The sequence below is a fragment of the Lineus longissimus genome, chromosome 4, assembly GCF_910592395.1.
Source record: "Lineus longissimus chromosome 4, tnLinLong1.2, whole genome shotgun sequence".
Taxonomy (NCBI): Eukaryota; Metazoa; Nemertea; class Pilidiophora; order Heteronemertea; family Lineidae; genus Lineus; species Lineus longissimus.
In genome coordinates, this window is record NC_088311.1 from 24,394,537 (window position 1) to 24,410,459 (window position 15,923).

The window sequence follows — 15,923 nt, forward strand, 5'->3', positions numbered from 1 at the left end:
TTGTTTGTCATTTCAGGTTGTATGAATGGGATGGTTCCCCATCTCCCCGAGCTCATTCCCTACCTTATCAATTGTCTCTCTGATAAAAAGGCACTTGTACGATCGATCACATGTTGGACGTTGAGTCGTTACGCCCACTGGGTCGTCGGACAGCCCCATGATCAGTATCTCGAGAAGCTTATGACAGAGGTGAGCATGATTAAGTTTTCCCATCAAAATTGTTGTTTTCATATGGATTCTCATGATAGCCACTGTCCGTGGTGTGTGCGGTATTCTGTCCATTTGTATGCTAATCATTCCTGACTTTTTCTTCAGCTTTTGAAGAGAGTCCTTGACACCAACAAGCGAGTCCAGGAGGCCGCCTGCTCAGCGTTTGCCACCTTAGAAGAAGAAGCGTGCACCGAACTTGTTCCCTATCTTTCATTCATCCTCGAAACACTTGTATTTGCTTTCCAGAAATATCAGGTACGTGTAAGGTGACCCCAGAATTGACTCGTTCAATGTGAGAGCGAAGCAGACGTCAGCACTTATCCTCACTTTTAGCAGATCATATATTTGAAGAAAAATTTTATCATAATGATAACAAGGGAATGATGTTTAAATTGTTCTATCGATGAGAGTTCTACTCGATGAATATCAGTATTCATACACTGACCCTTGTTCCCAAATGGGAGACTATAGGCAGAGGCTGGAGCCAATTTAGGTTCACTATTCATGTTTGTCTTGCACGAATTGGTTACCTTGATTCCACCAGTGATGCCCCCTACCTCCTGCTTGTAATCCCCTTTCAACTTAGTAGTTGTTTGAAGACAATTCTGTCTCTTTTGGATGGAGCTTGTTGAGTATAAATAACCCGATTTGACTTGTTTTCCAGCATAAGAACTTGCTCATCCTCTATGATGCCATAGGAACACTGGCAGACTCTGTGGGCCATCATTTAAATGAACCGGTAAGTGCAATAATCATCCAGTCAATTAACCTTACTGAGGAATCCTTGGCCTCTTCTATGATCTCTGAGGTGGTTTACCCATAAAAGTATTTACATGACGATTGAATTGGAGCACATAGGGGCACTTGTGGTTAGGAGAAAGAAAATTGTGTGCTGACCATCAATTGTTGTCTTGGTTCAGTATCTGAGGACCACCATGCGTCTGCACAAACTTCTGCCTATGAGGGTCACTCTTGAGAGTTAATCGTCTCTCTCAAGTGTCACATTTGGTGCCATTTATCAAAACACAGATGATGAAGACTGAACTCTCTCTTACTGAATTGTTCTTGAAGAGAATCGTAATTTCTGATGTGTTTCAGTTGAGTTTTTCCTTGGTTGATATTTTCACTGATAAAAAGCGACAAGAAATATCTTTGTGGGATAGCGTCATTGACCATTTTGTTTCGGCTTTCAGGAATACATCAGTATGTTGATGCCGCCACTCATTCGCAAGTGGAACGTGTTGAAAGATGAAGATAAGGACCTGTTTCCATTGTTAGAGGTAAGCATTGATGAAACCAGTTCAGCTGAAGTTATGTTGGATAATAACGTGAAGTCATTTTCAATAGATAAGGCACAAGTTATCATGATTAGCACAGTCAGTGGTTTCCATAAGCTCTGCCTCAACTTCGTGCATTGATGCTATCGTATCGGTTTGAAAATGTGATGAGACCGAGGCTCTGCTTGCACAAGACAGCCCAGATAGTGCAGATAGTGGCTGAATACTGCTAACTCTGCTTCCAAATGTCTGTATCTTAACGATGATGACACCATATTTATATGACCCATTTCTGTTTCAGTGCTTGTCTAGCGTTGCTACAGCGTTACAGTCAGGCTTTCTACCATACTCAGAGCCGGTGTTTAGACGATGCGTGTCATTAGTAGAACAGACCCTTAGTCAGAATTATGTAAGTGATAACTATGTGAGTATGTAACTGATTGAGGTTTTTAGCTTTTAGAGATCTTTTTATTAAACAAATAGGTTTTAGCGACTTTGGAGATAAGTTGTAGCAAGTACAATGTAGAAGCACGTGTGATGAACATTCGAACTCTCTCTTACTGACATCCTTTGAAGATAGCTTCGTTCTGATGTGCTGCAATCCCTTGTGACCAAATATTCTCTATTGACAACCAGGTTTACTTCGACCTTGCTATTAGTATGTGGTCAGTCATGAAAAGAGGTGTTCTGTTTTGGATAAAAGGCCCGTAAGGTCTTTGTCAGAATCGATTTCATGGTCCAAAAGTTTGTTGCTCCTGTGGTTAGTTTATGTTCTACCTTGATTCTTCATGGGTGATTCCATCATTGTGCTATTGTTTTCAGGCAAATCAAAGAAACCCAGAGCAGTTTGAGGCCCCTGATAAGGACTTCATGATCGTCGCCCTGGACCTACTCAGTGGCCTGGCCGAGGGCTTAGAACACCATATAGAATCACTTGTGTCGAAAAGTAACATTCTCAAGCTGTTATTTCAATGTATGCAGGTAAGTCTGTTTAGAAATGGGATTTGATTGACAGATGATTTTTAACAGACGTTTCATAAGTATATCGCCATATGCATGTATGATGTCTTCGACATGGTCAGGCAACACCAATTGGCCGCACGCATGCCTGGTACGCAATGACAATGTTGATTTCGAACGGTATCCAACATTGATTGCTGGTACCAACAAAGTCTGCAGCCAAATCGCTGCTAACCTTCTGGTTGCTGACAATAGCCACTGTTCAGTTTGGCACTAGATTGTTCAAAGTGTTCCTTGATGTTGAAACTTATGACTTACGTGGCCTGGGAATGATGATATCCTTCGGAGGTTTTACTGAGGGGACAACATTGTCCTTAATGACAGGATCTGTATTCGTACACTGACCTAAGGCCAAGTCAACACTTTATCTAACATTGATTTGAATTCTTCCTAAAATGACCTTTATTGACGGCAAACCCTTTCTTCTTGTAGGACCCTATGCCAGAAGTTCGACAGAGCTCATTTGCCCTCCTTGGTGATCTGACTAAGGCTTGTTTCCAGCATGTGTTGCCATTCATTGGTGAGTCAAACTCTAGTGAATTCACCTCTTTCTAAATGTTCTTGTCTCATTGGACAAGATTAGGATGGTGTAGATTGGATGGTTTATAGACACGTTCTTCACTTGACCATATCGGCTGCCAATATGTCCAGCCACAGATCACAGGCACCCCTCAGCCAACCTAAACTCATCAACACAGTATTTAAATTTCACCTGCTATAGTTCCCTTCAATGTCTTTTCAGGTGACTTCATGCCGATCCTCGGTGCCAATCTAAACCCCGAGTTCATCTCGGTGTGTAACAACGCCACCTGGGCGATAGGAGAGATATCGATCCAGATGGGTACGTCGCCGGCAGACGTCAGCTTTTGCTTCTGTTTCTGAGATGCTTCTCCAGAAATTCTTCCTGAGGGGTAGAACCTCGCTTCTAGTTTAGTTCTAGAATTTGCACTAGAAAATCAGAATGTCTGACTTGGGCATTTAGGCCGCCTCTCATTCGCATTGGAATTTCTGGAGTGGGCTCCATGTTGCATGGAAAAGCATGATGTTAGTCCACAAGTGGATGTTGTCAGTTTGAAGTAAATAATAACAAATCTGGGTTGTATTAGTTTGAGTTTTGGCGGTATTTATCATGGTTCTGCCGAGCACTTTTATAAAACATATAGCAGCACACCAAGAATTTAGACAAATTAGCAGCACATGAAATCAGGATGAACTATGGTCCACATCAAAATTAGGTGTCCGCCTGTCGTACTTGCTTTCCTAATTTCCCATCAAATCTTCCCTGTATGCCTATTGGCCATTTCTGCTGAAATTGGTTCCTGGATTTACCTGCTAAAATAAGATTCATGGTAACACGCAAAAGATTGTTCTTTGTGTTGCCACGGTCATGTTATCGAAATCGAAAACCATTTAAAAATCTAAACTTGTACCACCGTTCTGTTCGATCTTTGTTTGACATGAGATATTTTGAAAACGGTACACTTTCTCTGATAGAAAGATGCTCAAGACTGCCCTGCCAGGCTGGCAATTTGTAGTGCGTGTGATGAATATTCGAACTCTCTCTTACTGACTGCCCTTTGAAGATGGCTTCGTTCTGATGTGCTACGCTCAACACAGGAGATCTGCCCGAAGATCACTGGCTCAACTCTGTCTAATGAACATTCTCAATGTTATTGGCTATTTCTCCAATGACCCCAAGTTGACTGGAGGGGAAGATTGGTTGTATGTGTTTTGGACAAAGGCCCGTGTAAGATTTGATGGGAAATCTAGGAAACGCTTGGTTTTAAGCGGCCCCCTTGTTTTGCCATGGACCGTAAATATTATGCTTTTGTTTCAGAATTACACAAAGAAAAGGTTAGCGGGACGAATACCCCAGGTCTGTTTGGCTTTCGTTCTTTAAGCATAGCTTCTGAGACGTCGCACCTACAACTTGTCAGAGAAACACCCCGAGTCTTTAAAATTGGAGTGGAGATCTTTCAATCTGTGTCGGCTGACCTCATGCTCACAGAATCATTTGACAGATTAACTTCTCCGTCTTGAGTGCACTCCCTAGGAATCGCTATCCACTTTTGTGGCCATGGGTCATTTTTACTGCGGCCAGCTCTGCTTTTGCTTTTTATTTTTGGTGATGCCTGTACATTGTGAAAATGAGGGTTTCCTGCATGAACAATGTATTAACACGAACCAATGGCAGTGTAGGAATGCGGCATGTCTTCTTGTCTGCCCTAACTGTACATGTATGGTATGTTTTCATCTTATTGCTGCAATCAGCTGTTTGCCTGGCCCAATAGACCGCTTGCCAATAAATCTGATTATGCCTTGATATCAAACAAGAGAAGATTTGCCTAGGAAGTGTGCTCATTTCAATTTTATTTTATATCTTTCATTTACAAAACTGTCTTTATCTGCTCCGACTTTCCGTTCATGCCTGAATAAGAAAGAGTTTTCCTTGGTTCAAAACAGAGAGGTTGCACACCATCTCTGACTCGACTTTACCAAGAGGACTTCAGCAATGGTGGCCTGTGTTGACAGTCACAGAACAAGTGACTGTCCTGAGATTAACCAAGGGAATGGAAGTGTACCATCGTATTGGGCTTGGCTGCCTGAGCATCCATGCAATATTGCAGATGCCAAAATATAAAGAACATGGTGAATAATTGTACATCAGTGTATTTTATTTGAGGGTGCATGAACGTTGCATGGTCGTTCTTTGTCGAGGGGGAAAATCAAAAAAGCTTTTTCCGATTTGCTGTTGTTGATAACTCTATTGATAATGTTTGTTGGAATGTTCAATTGGTACAGTAACACACCCTTTGACCACTTGGTTAGTCAAGAAGTTCTGAAAGTCATACGTAGACCTACGTCCCTGTCAGTCACAGTTGACTTGTCAAAACGTAGACATACGTCGATGGCAGTCGAATAGTTTACCTTCCCCTAGACAAGTTGGATTCCTCTTCTATACTGTCGTCAATTAGCTTCTTAGAGTAGTTTGCTTCCTGTCTTGTCTGCTACTAACAGCTAGATTAATTGCCAGATATTCCCTGTTCCGGGACACCTGTTATATCACGGTGCCAAGATTTCAGCTGATTCTTGTGTGTAGAATCAACAGTTAGATTGTCTGTAATGATGTTAGAGAAAAATGTCTTAGAACATTTGCATTGCCGGTTATGCTGGTAAGAAAAACCACCGACCTACGTAGATGTTAGAGCCATGTGAATGGAAGTATTAAACAAACTTATGATTTGTCAAATTTTGACAGCTCTGCAAAACGTACGCCTGCTTGCTGTGCCATCTATAGGGAATTAGTCAAAATGTAGTTTCCCATTTACATGAGAGGTAGGTGTGAGTGTTTGGATGTGGTAGCATGTAGCCATCCTGAAAGAACACTTGGATCTCAACTTCTCTTGATGTGATGGCTGGTGACGTTATGTTCCTATTTCTAGGTGCCGACATGCGCCCTTATATTCCATTGGTTCTTACACATCTGATTGAGATCATCAATCGACCGAACACACCCAAGACGCTCCTAGAGAATACCGGTAAGTATACGGTCATTGATCGTTAAAAAAGCTGATTTAAATGTCAAACATGATTTTTGTCAAAAATCTGTAACTTTGGGCTGTTAGGTTGTGCTTGCAATTCATGTGATTGTCTGTTGCAAAATTTTATTTCTGAAAAAGGGACATCCCCAATATATCATTGGTTTGGCCTTGTCAAATGCTTGTTCATGCTTTGAAGTTGTCAAGAAATGGTGCCACTATCTGTGTCCCAATTAAACCGGGGAAGTGCTACACTCTCACATGATGTATGGCTGGGAACTGAACAAAACACACTAGAGTAGATACCACTGTGGTGTAGTTCTTCTTGATGAGTGCTATCTCTGAAACCTACCAAAGGACTCAACCTGACCAAATCATGTGAATGAAGGCCCTCTAATGCCCATAGTTCCAGTCATAGTTGTAATTGACTCGATCTTTTTTTCACTTTACGTTTTGAGAACTGTGGACCTAGCACTTTTCCGTAACATATATAGTTAACTCTCAGTAGACATGTTAGGCTATGGACAAGCCATTTAAACACTCCATTCACTCGTCCACAGTTTTCTTATTGATATGCCCGGAATTTAAGTTCAACGCTGAAATTTCATTTTGAATGTCGCCATCATTTAGCAAAGCTTGATTTTCAATAGTCTTAGGCTCTGTTTCTCACACGATACTCTCGTAACTCACTTCAGTAGCCTACAGTCAGCTTTAGAAGTAAATGTCCACATCATTTTGGGCAGTTGTGTGAAAACTACTGGTCGGAATTCTTCAAAGTTTGGATTTCATTCAGTCCACTTTTGGGACCCTGGTCTGTATTCTCAAAATTGTCCCAAAATTATTATAGACTTCAGAAAACATAACTTTGAAGAGATTTTATCGTTAGTTTTTACACAATGGCCAAAGAGAATGTGGCCATTTACTTCTGACAATGCCTGTAGTTATTTTCAACTCTTCTACCTTGTTGTCTACACTCTTTACTTTCTTCACTCACTTGTCTGTAGAGATACATTTTTTCATCATTTCTCTTCACATTCATGTTTTTTATTTGCATGCTTTTTGCACGTATGTTTTGCTAAAGATTTATGGGCCATAGTTATCGAAATCAACATTTAACATAAATTGAAATAGTTCCACTGTCAATTGAAAGAGGGCAGTGGATGTCAAACGTTGTAAAAAATATATCCATGATCAAAAAAATTTATGGAAATTGGTACTTAAATCAATGTCAAAATGGATTTCTTGTAGATTTTTTTGCTGATGCGGCACTTCCAACAAAAACATCTTATGACAAATTTACATGTCCCTTTCACTATAAATCTCGGCAACTAAATAAACATCTGATTCCACGAAGCAGTTTACCATCAGAGTTTTGCTGCTTTCCATGCTCCATGCCCTGTGGTCAGTTGCCATTGCCGAGCCAATAACTTGCATCATGATTATTCCGATGCCTGTGGAAGCCTTGTCACAGTTGTGTATAAACTAAACTGAAGTTCTGCATTTTGAAAATCTCGATGTTTTCTTCTTATTTTGCACTAAATTAGTCTCTTGTAATGTTAGTCGTACTGTAGTTGCACTTTTACACATCTTCACCGTTTGAAATTATTCAATTTTGTGCACATTTTGGCAGTACTTTATTGCCTCACTTTAACATCTCTTTCTTCAGTCTTCTCCCCTCTATTTGCACAGTGCGATGACCCCCTGTTTCGTGCTCGTATTCAGTGCATTCTTCACTGTCTTTGATGCCCGTGTTTTCATCTCACACTGAGTCAGAGTTGTATTGTATTCACCGCGCAGCTTTGCACCATGTCTTGTGGCCAAGTGTAACAAATGATTGGAGTAAAGTTGACTGGATGCATTTGAATTTTTAACATGCTGTAACGGGTTTGTCGAAAATGTGAATAAAAAGTGGAGAGCAAACACATGGTGGGTGAACCAAGACCATTACATGGAGTCAGTTCAGTGGCAATTGTTTTGCCGTCCATGGCCATGTATTTGCCATTTAATAATGATGATGATGATGATGATGATGACGTCATCTGCACCTCGTCTAAACCTGACTTTCTCTGCAGAATATTCCTGAGAAGCTCGGTGGTGAGGAAAGAGTTGTCAAGTTTGTTAATAGGTCATGGTGCCACTTCTACATGGGTCCATCGTGACTTGAGTCACTCGTTCATTCTGGCAAGTGGACCTCATTATTTGATATCATCATTTGATCATCAAGCATCTGATAACATCTTAATACTCCAGAGTTTCTTACATTTGGCTGTAAACTATGTCATTCGCATAAAGTCTATTACGATAATGTCACATTGTTTTGATTTCTACGTAGCTTACTGTGATAAACTACACATAATACCAACAATATCTAAAATACATGTGAAGCGTAGTCCCGTTATAGTCAACTTTATAGGAAATTTAGGATTTAGAACCTTAACACAAGATCTGCCTTAACCTATGATAGTTGCCAAACCGAAGTTCATTGATTAATTTACCATTAAACTACATGTAAGATCCACCACAAAGGTCCTTCAACACTTTTAAAATATAGGTGGCGTTTTTACAGCACACGAAGTTCTCCATCAATAAGTTGTGTTGCAGTGTGCTTGTCCGTAGATTATAGTACACTGTTGTCTAATGTGGAGAGGTTACGATGTTTTTGCACTTGGGTTATAGATCTGAAACTATAGGTATAGTGGAGTACAGAGAACATGAAACTGCTGCTGGTCCTTGAGGGTCAAAGTCTTTTCAAGCTCTAATGCCGGCATTACTACACAGCAGGCTTAGTCGAGCTGAAACAGATGGAATTATATGGAGATGTATTAGAGTTGAACTTAATTGGTGTTTAGGAAACGGCACTGAAATGTCCAAAGAACAGAGCAAGCAAACCAGTAATTTTGACCTGCAAAAGTGCAAATGTTTTTGACTGGTGATTTGTTGGGGTAACACTTATTCTAATTGCATGAGGTGAGAAAGTTTGTAACATTTGCTGAAACTGTAGCATTGTATTAGAAATGTGTACTAGGTGTACCCTGCATGACGTCTCAGAACGTTCTAATAGCCCGGTTGAAGGTCTTGCCATGATGACTTTATCTATCGAGTTTGTCAAATGTGTATACAGGCATTGGATTAAACCAACGTATAGTTTTAAAGAGGAAGTTGTCATACTGTTTTTGATACACCATTTTGGTCAGGTCTTGTTGCGGCGAAACCCTTGATGACTTGGCAAGTTCTGAGTTGATCGTCATCTTGGGCATTACTAGCTCCATACTGGGAAAACCTTAGGCCTGGTCAACAAGTATGGATTATACTTGATGTGGTGGCCTCCAACACATACATGTACCTCCTTCCCAACGTCTCACTCAGAATCATGTTTAACACTGTGTCTTGGTTTTCTTCAATAGCCTGTATACACCCTGCGTGCATTTTCATGTTTCTCTGTAGAATTAAAGAGTGTAGATGACTTGGTTGTTGAACAGAACTGATCGCTCCACAGTACCATCATAACTGTATATTCATATATGAATAAATATCTATTTTCACAAGGCTGGTTGCTGTCCTTACCCCTGTGATATATTTAGATTAATATGCTGCAAATGTGTGGGAAATCAGTCAGGTCATGGACTGTAATCATAATTTTTCATTTTATTCAACATCTGATTCAACACTGGGTTCAATCTATGTAAGCTTTTTTGGTGAGGAGAAATTACTGGGTAGGGGGATGTTCACAAAGTTTTTTAGTTTCAAATTGAATTGAATTCATTATTTGTGGTCTGTTGTTAATGGAAAAGTGATTAAAGAGGAGGCTTGCATTTCAATGCATCGGCCTTTCTCTTCTGCTACTGTAGCTTATCATGGGACAATTGAGAAGTGAATGAGCTTATCAAAAAAGAATGTTGGAACAGCGAGGCCGTCCAAAACCAACTTTTCTGGGAGTTTTATGATGAAATAGTCGCGTTGTCCATGTTGTTCTGGTAAGGACCGCAAGCAGCCTTCACTTGACATTGATATTTTGAATGATATTTGATTTGCCTGTATGTTTATGTTGATTCGTTGTCTTTCTCTGTTTTCTTCCCATTTATATTTGCTCCCCGTCTCGTCTCTTGTTACCATGGTACCCGTTAGCGATAACAATTGGTCGCCTTGGTTTAGTATGTCCACAAGAAGTCGCCCCTCTGTTGCAACAGTTTATACGGCAATGGTGTGTAGACGTTTTTTATTTTTCAATTTTTACAATTTGATTTATGCAATACTTGTACTTGACGTAGCAAATGATGTCTGAAAGAGAAGGAGATTAAGTTTGTTCTCAGACTCCTTGTTGTAGTTCTATTGTGTGCATATGAGTAAGTTATTTGTGTTACGCTTCTTGTGACCTGGATGAACAGACGTCTTTTTTTCGGGGGTCTACCCCTGTCTAACACTTTATTTAGTTTGATTGGCGGATTGCACACTAATGTCATATTAATGGACACCTGAAGTGGAACTTGATCTGTTCACTGTAGTCTCTTAGCTATCCCACCGTGGTCTGTTTATCTGTAAGTGGCATGAGCAAGACTTGTTCTTTCTCCACGACCTCCTGACGATCGTGTAGACGAAGCATAAACGCCATCCATGCACACACTAATTATTAGCTGTGAGTCTTGGTATTGTTTGAGACATAAATGTGCTTTCAAGAGTTCTTCCATACTCTGTCAGTTGAGTGATTCAAACCGACAAGGCATTTTACAAGTTGTCGCACAGTTTTAGTCACTCGACCGTCTGGATTTTAGGAGAACTCTGCTGTTAACTGTTTATAATATGTCTTTGTTTACATTTCGAGGTCGTCTGCTTGACGTTGTTATGTTTTTCCTTTTGCCAGGTGCACATCTCTGCGCAATATCAGAGACAACGAAGAGAAGGACTCCGCGTTTCGTGGGGTCTGTCACATGATCAGTTTCAACCCTGGCGGAGTCGCGCAAGACTTCATCTTCTTCTGTGATGCTGTTGCATCATGGGTAAATCCAAAAGACGACCTTAAGCAAATGTTCTTCAAGGTAAGAGTATTTTCAAGAAATTGATTTGACAGGTTTCATCACTGAAATGAGTGGAAGTATGATCCAGTGGCAGTGGTTAATTTGATCAGACGCATAATTTGAACAGCTTTGGTTTGAAACCAGCTACCATAGGTAACATGTTGATTTCCAATAGACAGCAGACATCCCTGTGTGTGACTGACTTTCATTTTGACTTTGCAATTTTTGCAGATCTTGCATGGCTTCAAGAGCCACTATGGCGAGGAGTACTGGGGTCGATTTGCCGAGCAGTTTCCTTTACCACTGAAGGAGCGCTTGGCGGCCACCTATGGCGTGTGAGGGATCCAACCACAATGTAAGTCAATGAGGTAGATCAGACTATAGATAGATCGAACGTCGTGGGTTTGAAGGCAGGGACAGATCACATCGCTTGTGACCTTGGCAAAGTAGTTACTTCAATACCAAGTTCTTCAAATGAGCAGCGTTAAACAAAGCTTTGTTGCGTCTTTCTTGATTGTAACATTGTCATTCTTGTTTGTTTGTTTTTCAGCACCAGGGGAATCAGGGTCAAGGGACTTGCCATCATAGAGCCACAGGGCCACCCAGGGACAGCGACCACCAACCAGGGGAGGGGGGACACCCTCTTGCATCGATGCTCATCGGTTATCGAACTATCATCATTGCAGGATACTATTGGACACCCGGGAGGTCAATAGGTCAATCAGGTCATCATAGCGGGTGGGACCATGGGCAGGGTTAGGTCATACTGGGCTGCCGGGCTGGGCAGGGAGGGAGATGATTGGAGGAAACCAGATCGCCACGATTATGTGCGAGATGGCTGGGACATCGGGCAGGTTTGTGCGGGTATACAACCCCAGGGTCAAATGATTTAAACCCAACCTTATGAACTGCTGTTTACTGGCGTATTAGTTTGGTTCAGGTTCGATTCAATGACACTGGGGGTTCTGGGATACTGGGAGATTACATCATCGGGAAACATCGAGATTTACTGGGTTACTATGGAGTTAAAGGGAAACTAACTGGCGTCATTCGGGAAGTTATTCCAAGATTAAGAAACTGGGTGTACATACCTTAAGATTTTTGGCAACATCAACAGTTTAGAAGTAGGTGATATCGTACTTTGAGGTTAATTTCTAACGTGGTGGATTTGCAGATATAGTGTTATTATTGTACCTAGGATGTCCAGTTGTCGCGGTTGTGTGGCTTTTATCTAAATTTCATTATTAGCTTGTGCTGATTGTATGTTGGACTTTGACATTATATTTAGATTCCTGTCCTCTTATGCTAGAAAGATGTGCTCTTACAACAGTCATACTCGTAAGTCAATCATCCTGACTCATAGGGATTTGTATCACCTCATATTTCACCAGCTTAGAACCCCTGGTTATGATTATCAGTTAAGGTTAAAGGCATTGGCCTATTCGTATGGTAGTGTGAGTCCACTACGTGCTACTTTCCTCCTGTTCGTTGCTTGAACATGTCTCGCATCCACTGCACAGCCTCGACAACTGGATATGACCAATGTTAACATGTTCACCCTACTTAGTAAGCACACCAATGTTAAGCGATCGGAAAGCCAAGTTTGCAGAGAAGTCACACGTAACACATGAATTTAGAACAAAGAAGTTCCTACCCAAGTGTAGGCTACAAAGGTGCCATTGTCACTCCTTTCGTCGAAGGAGACTCATAAAATGTAGCCAAGTGACTTCTCTGTAAACTCAGCCTGAGATCTTTTTTTCTGAAGCAAAGAAATTGTAGCATGGTCAGATGTGTTTCTTGCTTGTATCGTACCGTCATGTAACCTAGGAATGCCCAAATAAGGCTCTGCTTTGCATAATTCTCCAAAGAAATGTCGCGTGAGAAAAATCGAGGCCTCTGGTCGAGGTGAGCCAATGACTGAAGTCAACAGTTAGTCGTTACAATAATTAGTCAGATGATCTCATAACTGGTTCGAGTGTGATTCAGTTTTGTCGGAGTTGTGTGATCAGTTAGAGACAGAATCTGTTGAAATCTTGCGGATAAGAACTGAGGAAGATTTCACTTCAAGAAGTGGGAGAAATAATGTGAGTGAACTTCCATGGAGTTAGTATGGTTGAAGTGAGATGTCTTGGAAAGATCAATCCATGGAAGGATGATGTCAGTTGTCTGACTGATAGACATGAATGGTAATGAGGCATTCCGCTATCATTTGAGAAGTAATCAATGTAATTAACTAATTAGTCATGCATAATAGAATTCGTAGTGAAGAGTACCATTCAACCGGTCAAGGTCAGAAGGTATTGCCTGGCAACTCATTTGGGTCTCCATGGTAACAATTGCCTTGAATGGCCGCATTCGACCTTGACCTCATGGTGTTTACTTGTTCTTCATGCCATACATCACTATCCTTTTATTTCATGTAATGTTTTATCATAACAATGTGTTCAATTTACTTCATTTCACACGTCTTTGATTTCTCAACTTTTGTTCTACCAATTCCTCGTGCATGGAATTTTATATAGAAAAAATGCCTACTGTCTCGGTGACCTACATCAGATAACAGTAATGCCCGGAATTCTTTGTACGTTGATTTGGTCGTTTTGAAATTCACAAGATGTTGGAAGCCTATTTTTAGTCTTAGCTGACTCTGATTAATGTATGCACCAGTCCTATGTATCATTTCCCATAACATGTAACTGCATTAAGCTCATACACTTCTCTCATTGGAAAAACTATTAGAGAGAGAAAAACAGGTGACCAACCCCGATTGACAGCTAAGAATACTTTCTAGATTTGATTGGTATTAGTTCGGGCACCTGCTGGCAGGTGGCAGGATGGTGCAACAGGAACTTAGTCCTCTGGTGTAATGCTGACCGCAAAGGATCAAATTATTCACGCGGTTTTCTGAATATACTAGTTCAGGGCCTTGAGCTTGAATGTATTGACCGACATGTAAGACCTGCATCAGTATGTTTATGAAATATGGCAAAAGATTTTATCGTTTTCGGCTGGCATTGGTAAACTTTTTGAGCGTTAACCCTTCATTGAACGAGTTGGTGTTATCAGGAACATCCAATGAATACTGTTGCTGGCATTGAGCCCATCACTGAACCGAGGCTTGCCTTTGAAAAGCCACATCTCTGAAGTGTCAAACAAAACATTGGCCGTAATAAAATTTCAACTTTCTTAGAACTAAGATAATATTTGGACTAAAGAATTGTGACGTTCCTTATGACGCATACCCAAGTTAAAACCTGTTTGGATACCGATTCACTTGGAATTGGAGTGTTGTGGAAACCATTGTGTTCTCGCCAAAATCATTTTACTTTACGGGTAACTTCTTATGCACTTGTCGTCTAATGTCGGACAATCTGTTTTAGAGAGAATTACGCTTGTAATTGCGTGTTGTATTAACGGAAGTATTGTCAAAATTTGCAATGGTAGGATGTAGTTTGATGAAGCTTGTGAGACCCTTGTGAAGCATCCTTGTGATTTAATGAAACAGTGAAAGTGAATCCATTATTTAAACTCGTGCAGAGTGCGATTTTTGAATAATGAGAAAACCATCAAATCTTCCAAATTTGTCTCGTATAAAATCTGTGCTTGAAAAAAATGGATAACGTCTTGCTCAAACATGACCTCATTTGGTGTTACGATCGCACCATTTGAAACTACTAGTAAAGCTCCCCTATTTATTGTGATAGGTGTATATACGTCTATATTAGCCTTTAAAGTGTACCCCAACTGACATGCCCATAATAGTCACTTGTTCTTACTCCGACTTGGGAAAGATTTCAATCTATGCCAATGTTTCGCCACAGGAATATTTTATCAGTGTATTATTTTTGTCACAAAAGTCTGAAGTTGTGTTGGAAGTAACTTCACCAGTTTGATGAGGTGCCAGATTTTGTATTCTTGAGTTGTGTTTTTCCTGTGTCGTGTCCAGCGGCTGTACCACTTCCCCTAATCATTATCTTGCTTTATTACTGGTTACGTTTTAGTGTTATTGAAAGCGGGTTTTTCAGGTCGTTTTTTCTTAGATTTTTGTCGTCGTAGAGACATTATGCTGTGGCAACGTCTCTTCACCAAGACGGTGGGACAAACATGTTTTATTTTCAGAACAACCATGCAATGCACTGTCCTCTTGGCATGACAAAAGAACACTTTTTACCCAAGTTTGCCACAGTTGAGGGATTATGTCTCTTACAGCAGAAGAAAATGTGACTTGTCATGTTTGATCTCAAAAAAAATTTGGCTCTGCAGCCTGGCAATTTCTCTAACATACTTTGAATATCACTTTTTGCCTTTGACTAGCTGACTCATCTGTGACAAGCTAAAGTTGGACTTGCTTCATGGCTGTTCGAAATTAATGTGCTCTATTAACTCTGTAGGCCTAGATGCATTTCGCAAGTTGCTAGATAAAATGTACGAGAAGGTTTTTTCAAAGACAATGCAACTTATATTTTTTCTGAACTTTCATGTGTTTTTTTTATTTGAAAGTTCAGATATATTTTTAATGACGATGACAATTTCATGTTATGTGGCAGGCATAACAAGAATATTTAAAACCCTGTCGTGATTTTTTATTGGATGAATATGTTCTTATTATGTGACAGTCATAGTGGATGATCCTGTCGGGTTGGTAGTTTTAAGTGTGCGTGCAATCCTGGGAGGTTTTTCTGGGGTGAATATTTTGTTCCTGTTTTAAGGGGATTAGATAAATCTGTACTTAGAATGTCGCTATACATAATTGTTTTTATGGTTTTATGATAGTGATAAGTGAGAAATTTATTGGGCCAATTATGTGATGTGTGAATTGGTGGGGCATGGGCCAAAAATGTGAATGAGACGTGTGTTTGGGTGGG

At 40.4% G+C, this 15,923-nt stretch overlaps 1 protein-coding gene across 5 annotated transcripts in view; it reads left to right on the top strand.

The window, feature by feature from the left end:
• LOC135487027 (transportin-1-like) overlaps positions 1 to 13,747 on the top strand; it is a 29,582-nt gene extending 15,835 nt beyond the window's left edge. The window contains exons 11-24 of one of the 5 annotated variants that reach the window (XM_064770286.1): positions 17 to 189; positions 316 to 465; positions 875 to 949; positions 1,404 to 1,490; positions 1,789 to 1,911; positions 2,310 to 2,468; positions 2,940 to 3,027; positions 3,250 to 3,348; positions 4,345 to 4,383; positions 5,951 to 6,046; positions 10,172 to 10,247; positions 10,905 to 11,079; positions 11,290 to 11,413; positions 11,609 to 13,747. In XM_064770286.1, coding sequence (XP_064626356.1) covers positions 17 to 189; positions 316 to 465; positions 875 to 949; positions 1,404 to 1,490; positions 1,789 to 1,911; positions 2,310 to 2,468; positions 2,940 to 3,027; positions 3,250 to 3,348; positions 4,345 to 4,383; positions 5,951 to 6,046; positions 10,172 to 10,247; positions 10,905 to 11,079; positions 11,290 to 11,397 — 1,448 coding nt within the window. In that variant the 3' untranslated portion in view covers positions 11,398 to 11,413; positions 11,609 to 13,747. Of the gene's footprint in view, positions 1 to 16; positions 190 to 315; positions 466 to 874; positions 950 to 1,403; positions 1,491 to 1,788; positions 1,912 to 2,309; positions 2,469 to 2,939; positions 3,028 to 3,249; positions 3,349 to 4,344; positions 4,384 to 5,950; positions 6,047 to 10,171; positions 10,248 to 10,904; positions 11,080 to 11,289; positions 11,414 to 11,608 lie in introns of those variants that run through there. The other 4 variants (XM_064770287.1, XM_064770288.1, XM_064770289.1 and 1 more) reach the window with 4 other exon arrangements.
• Positions 13,748 to 15,923: the final 2,176 nt, after the last annotated feature.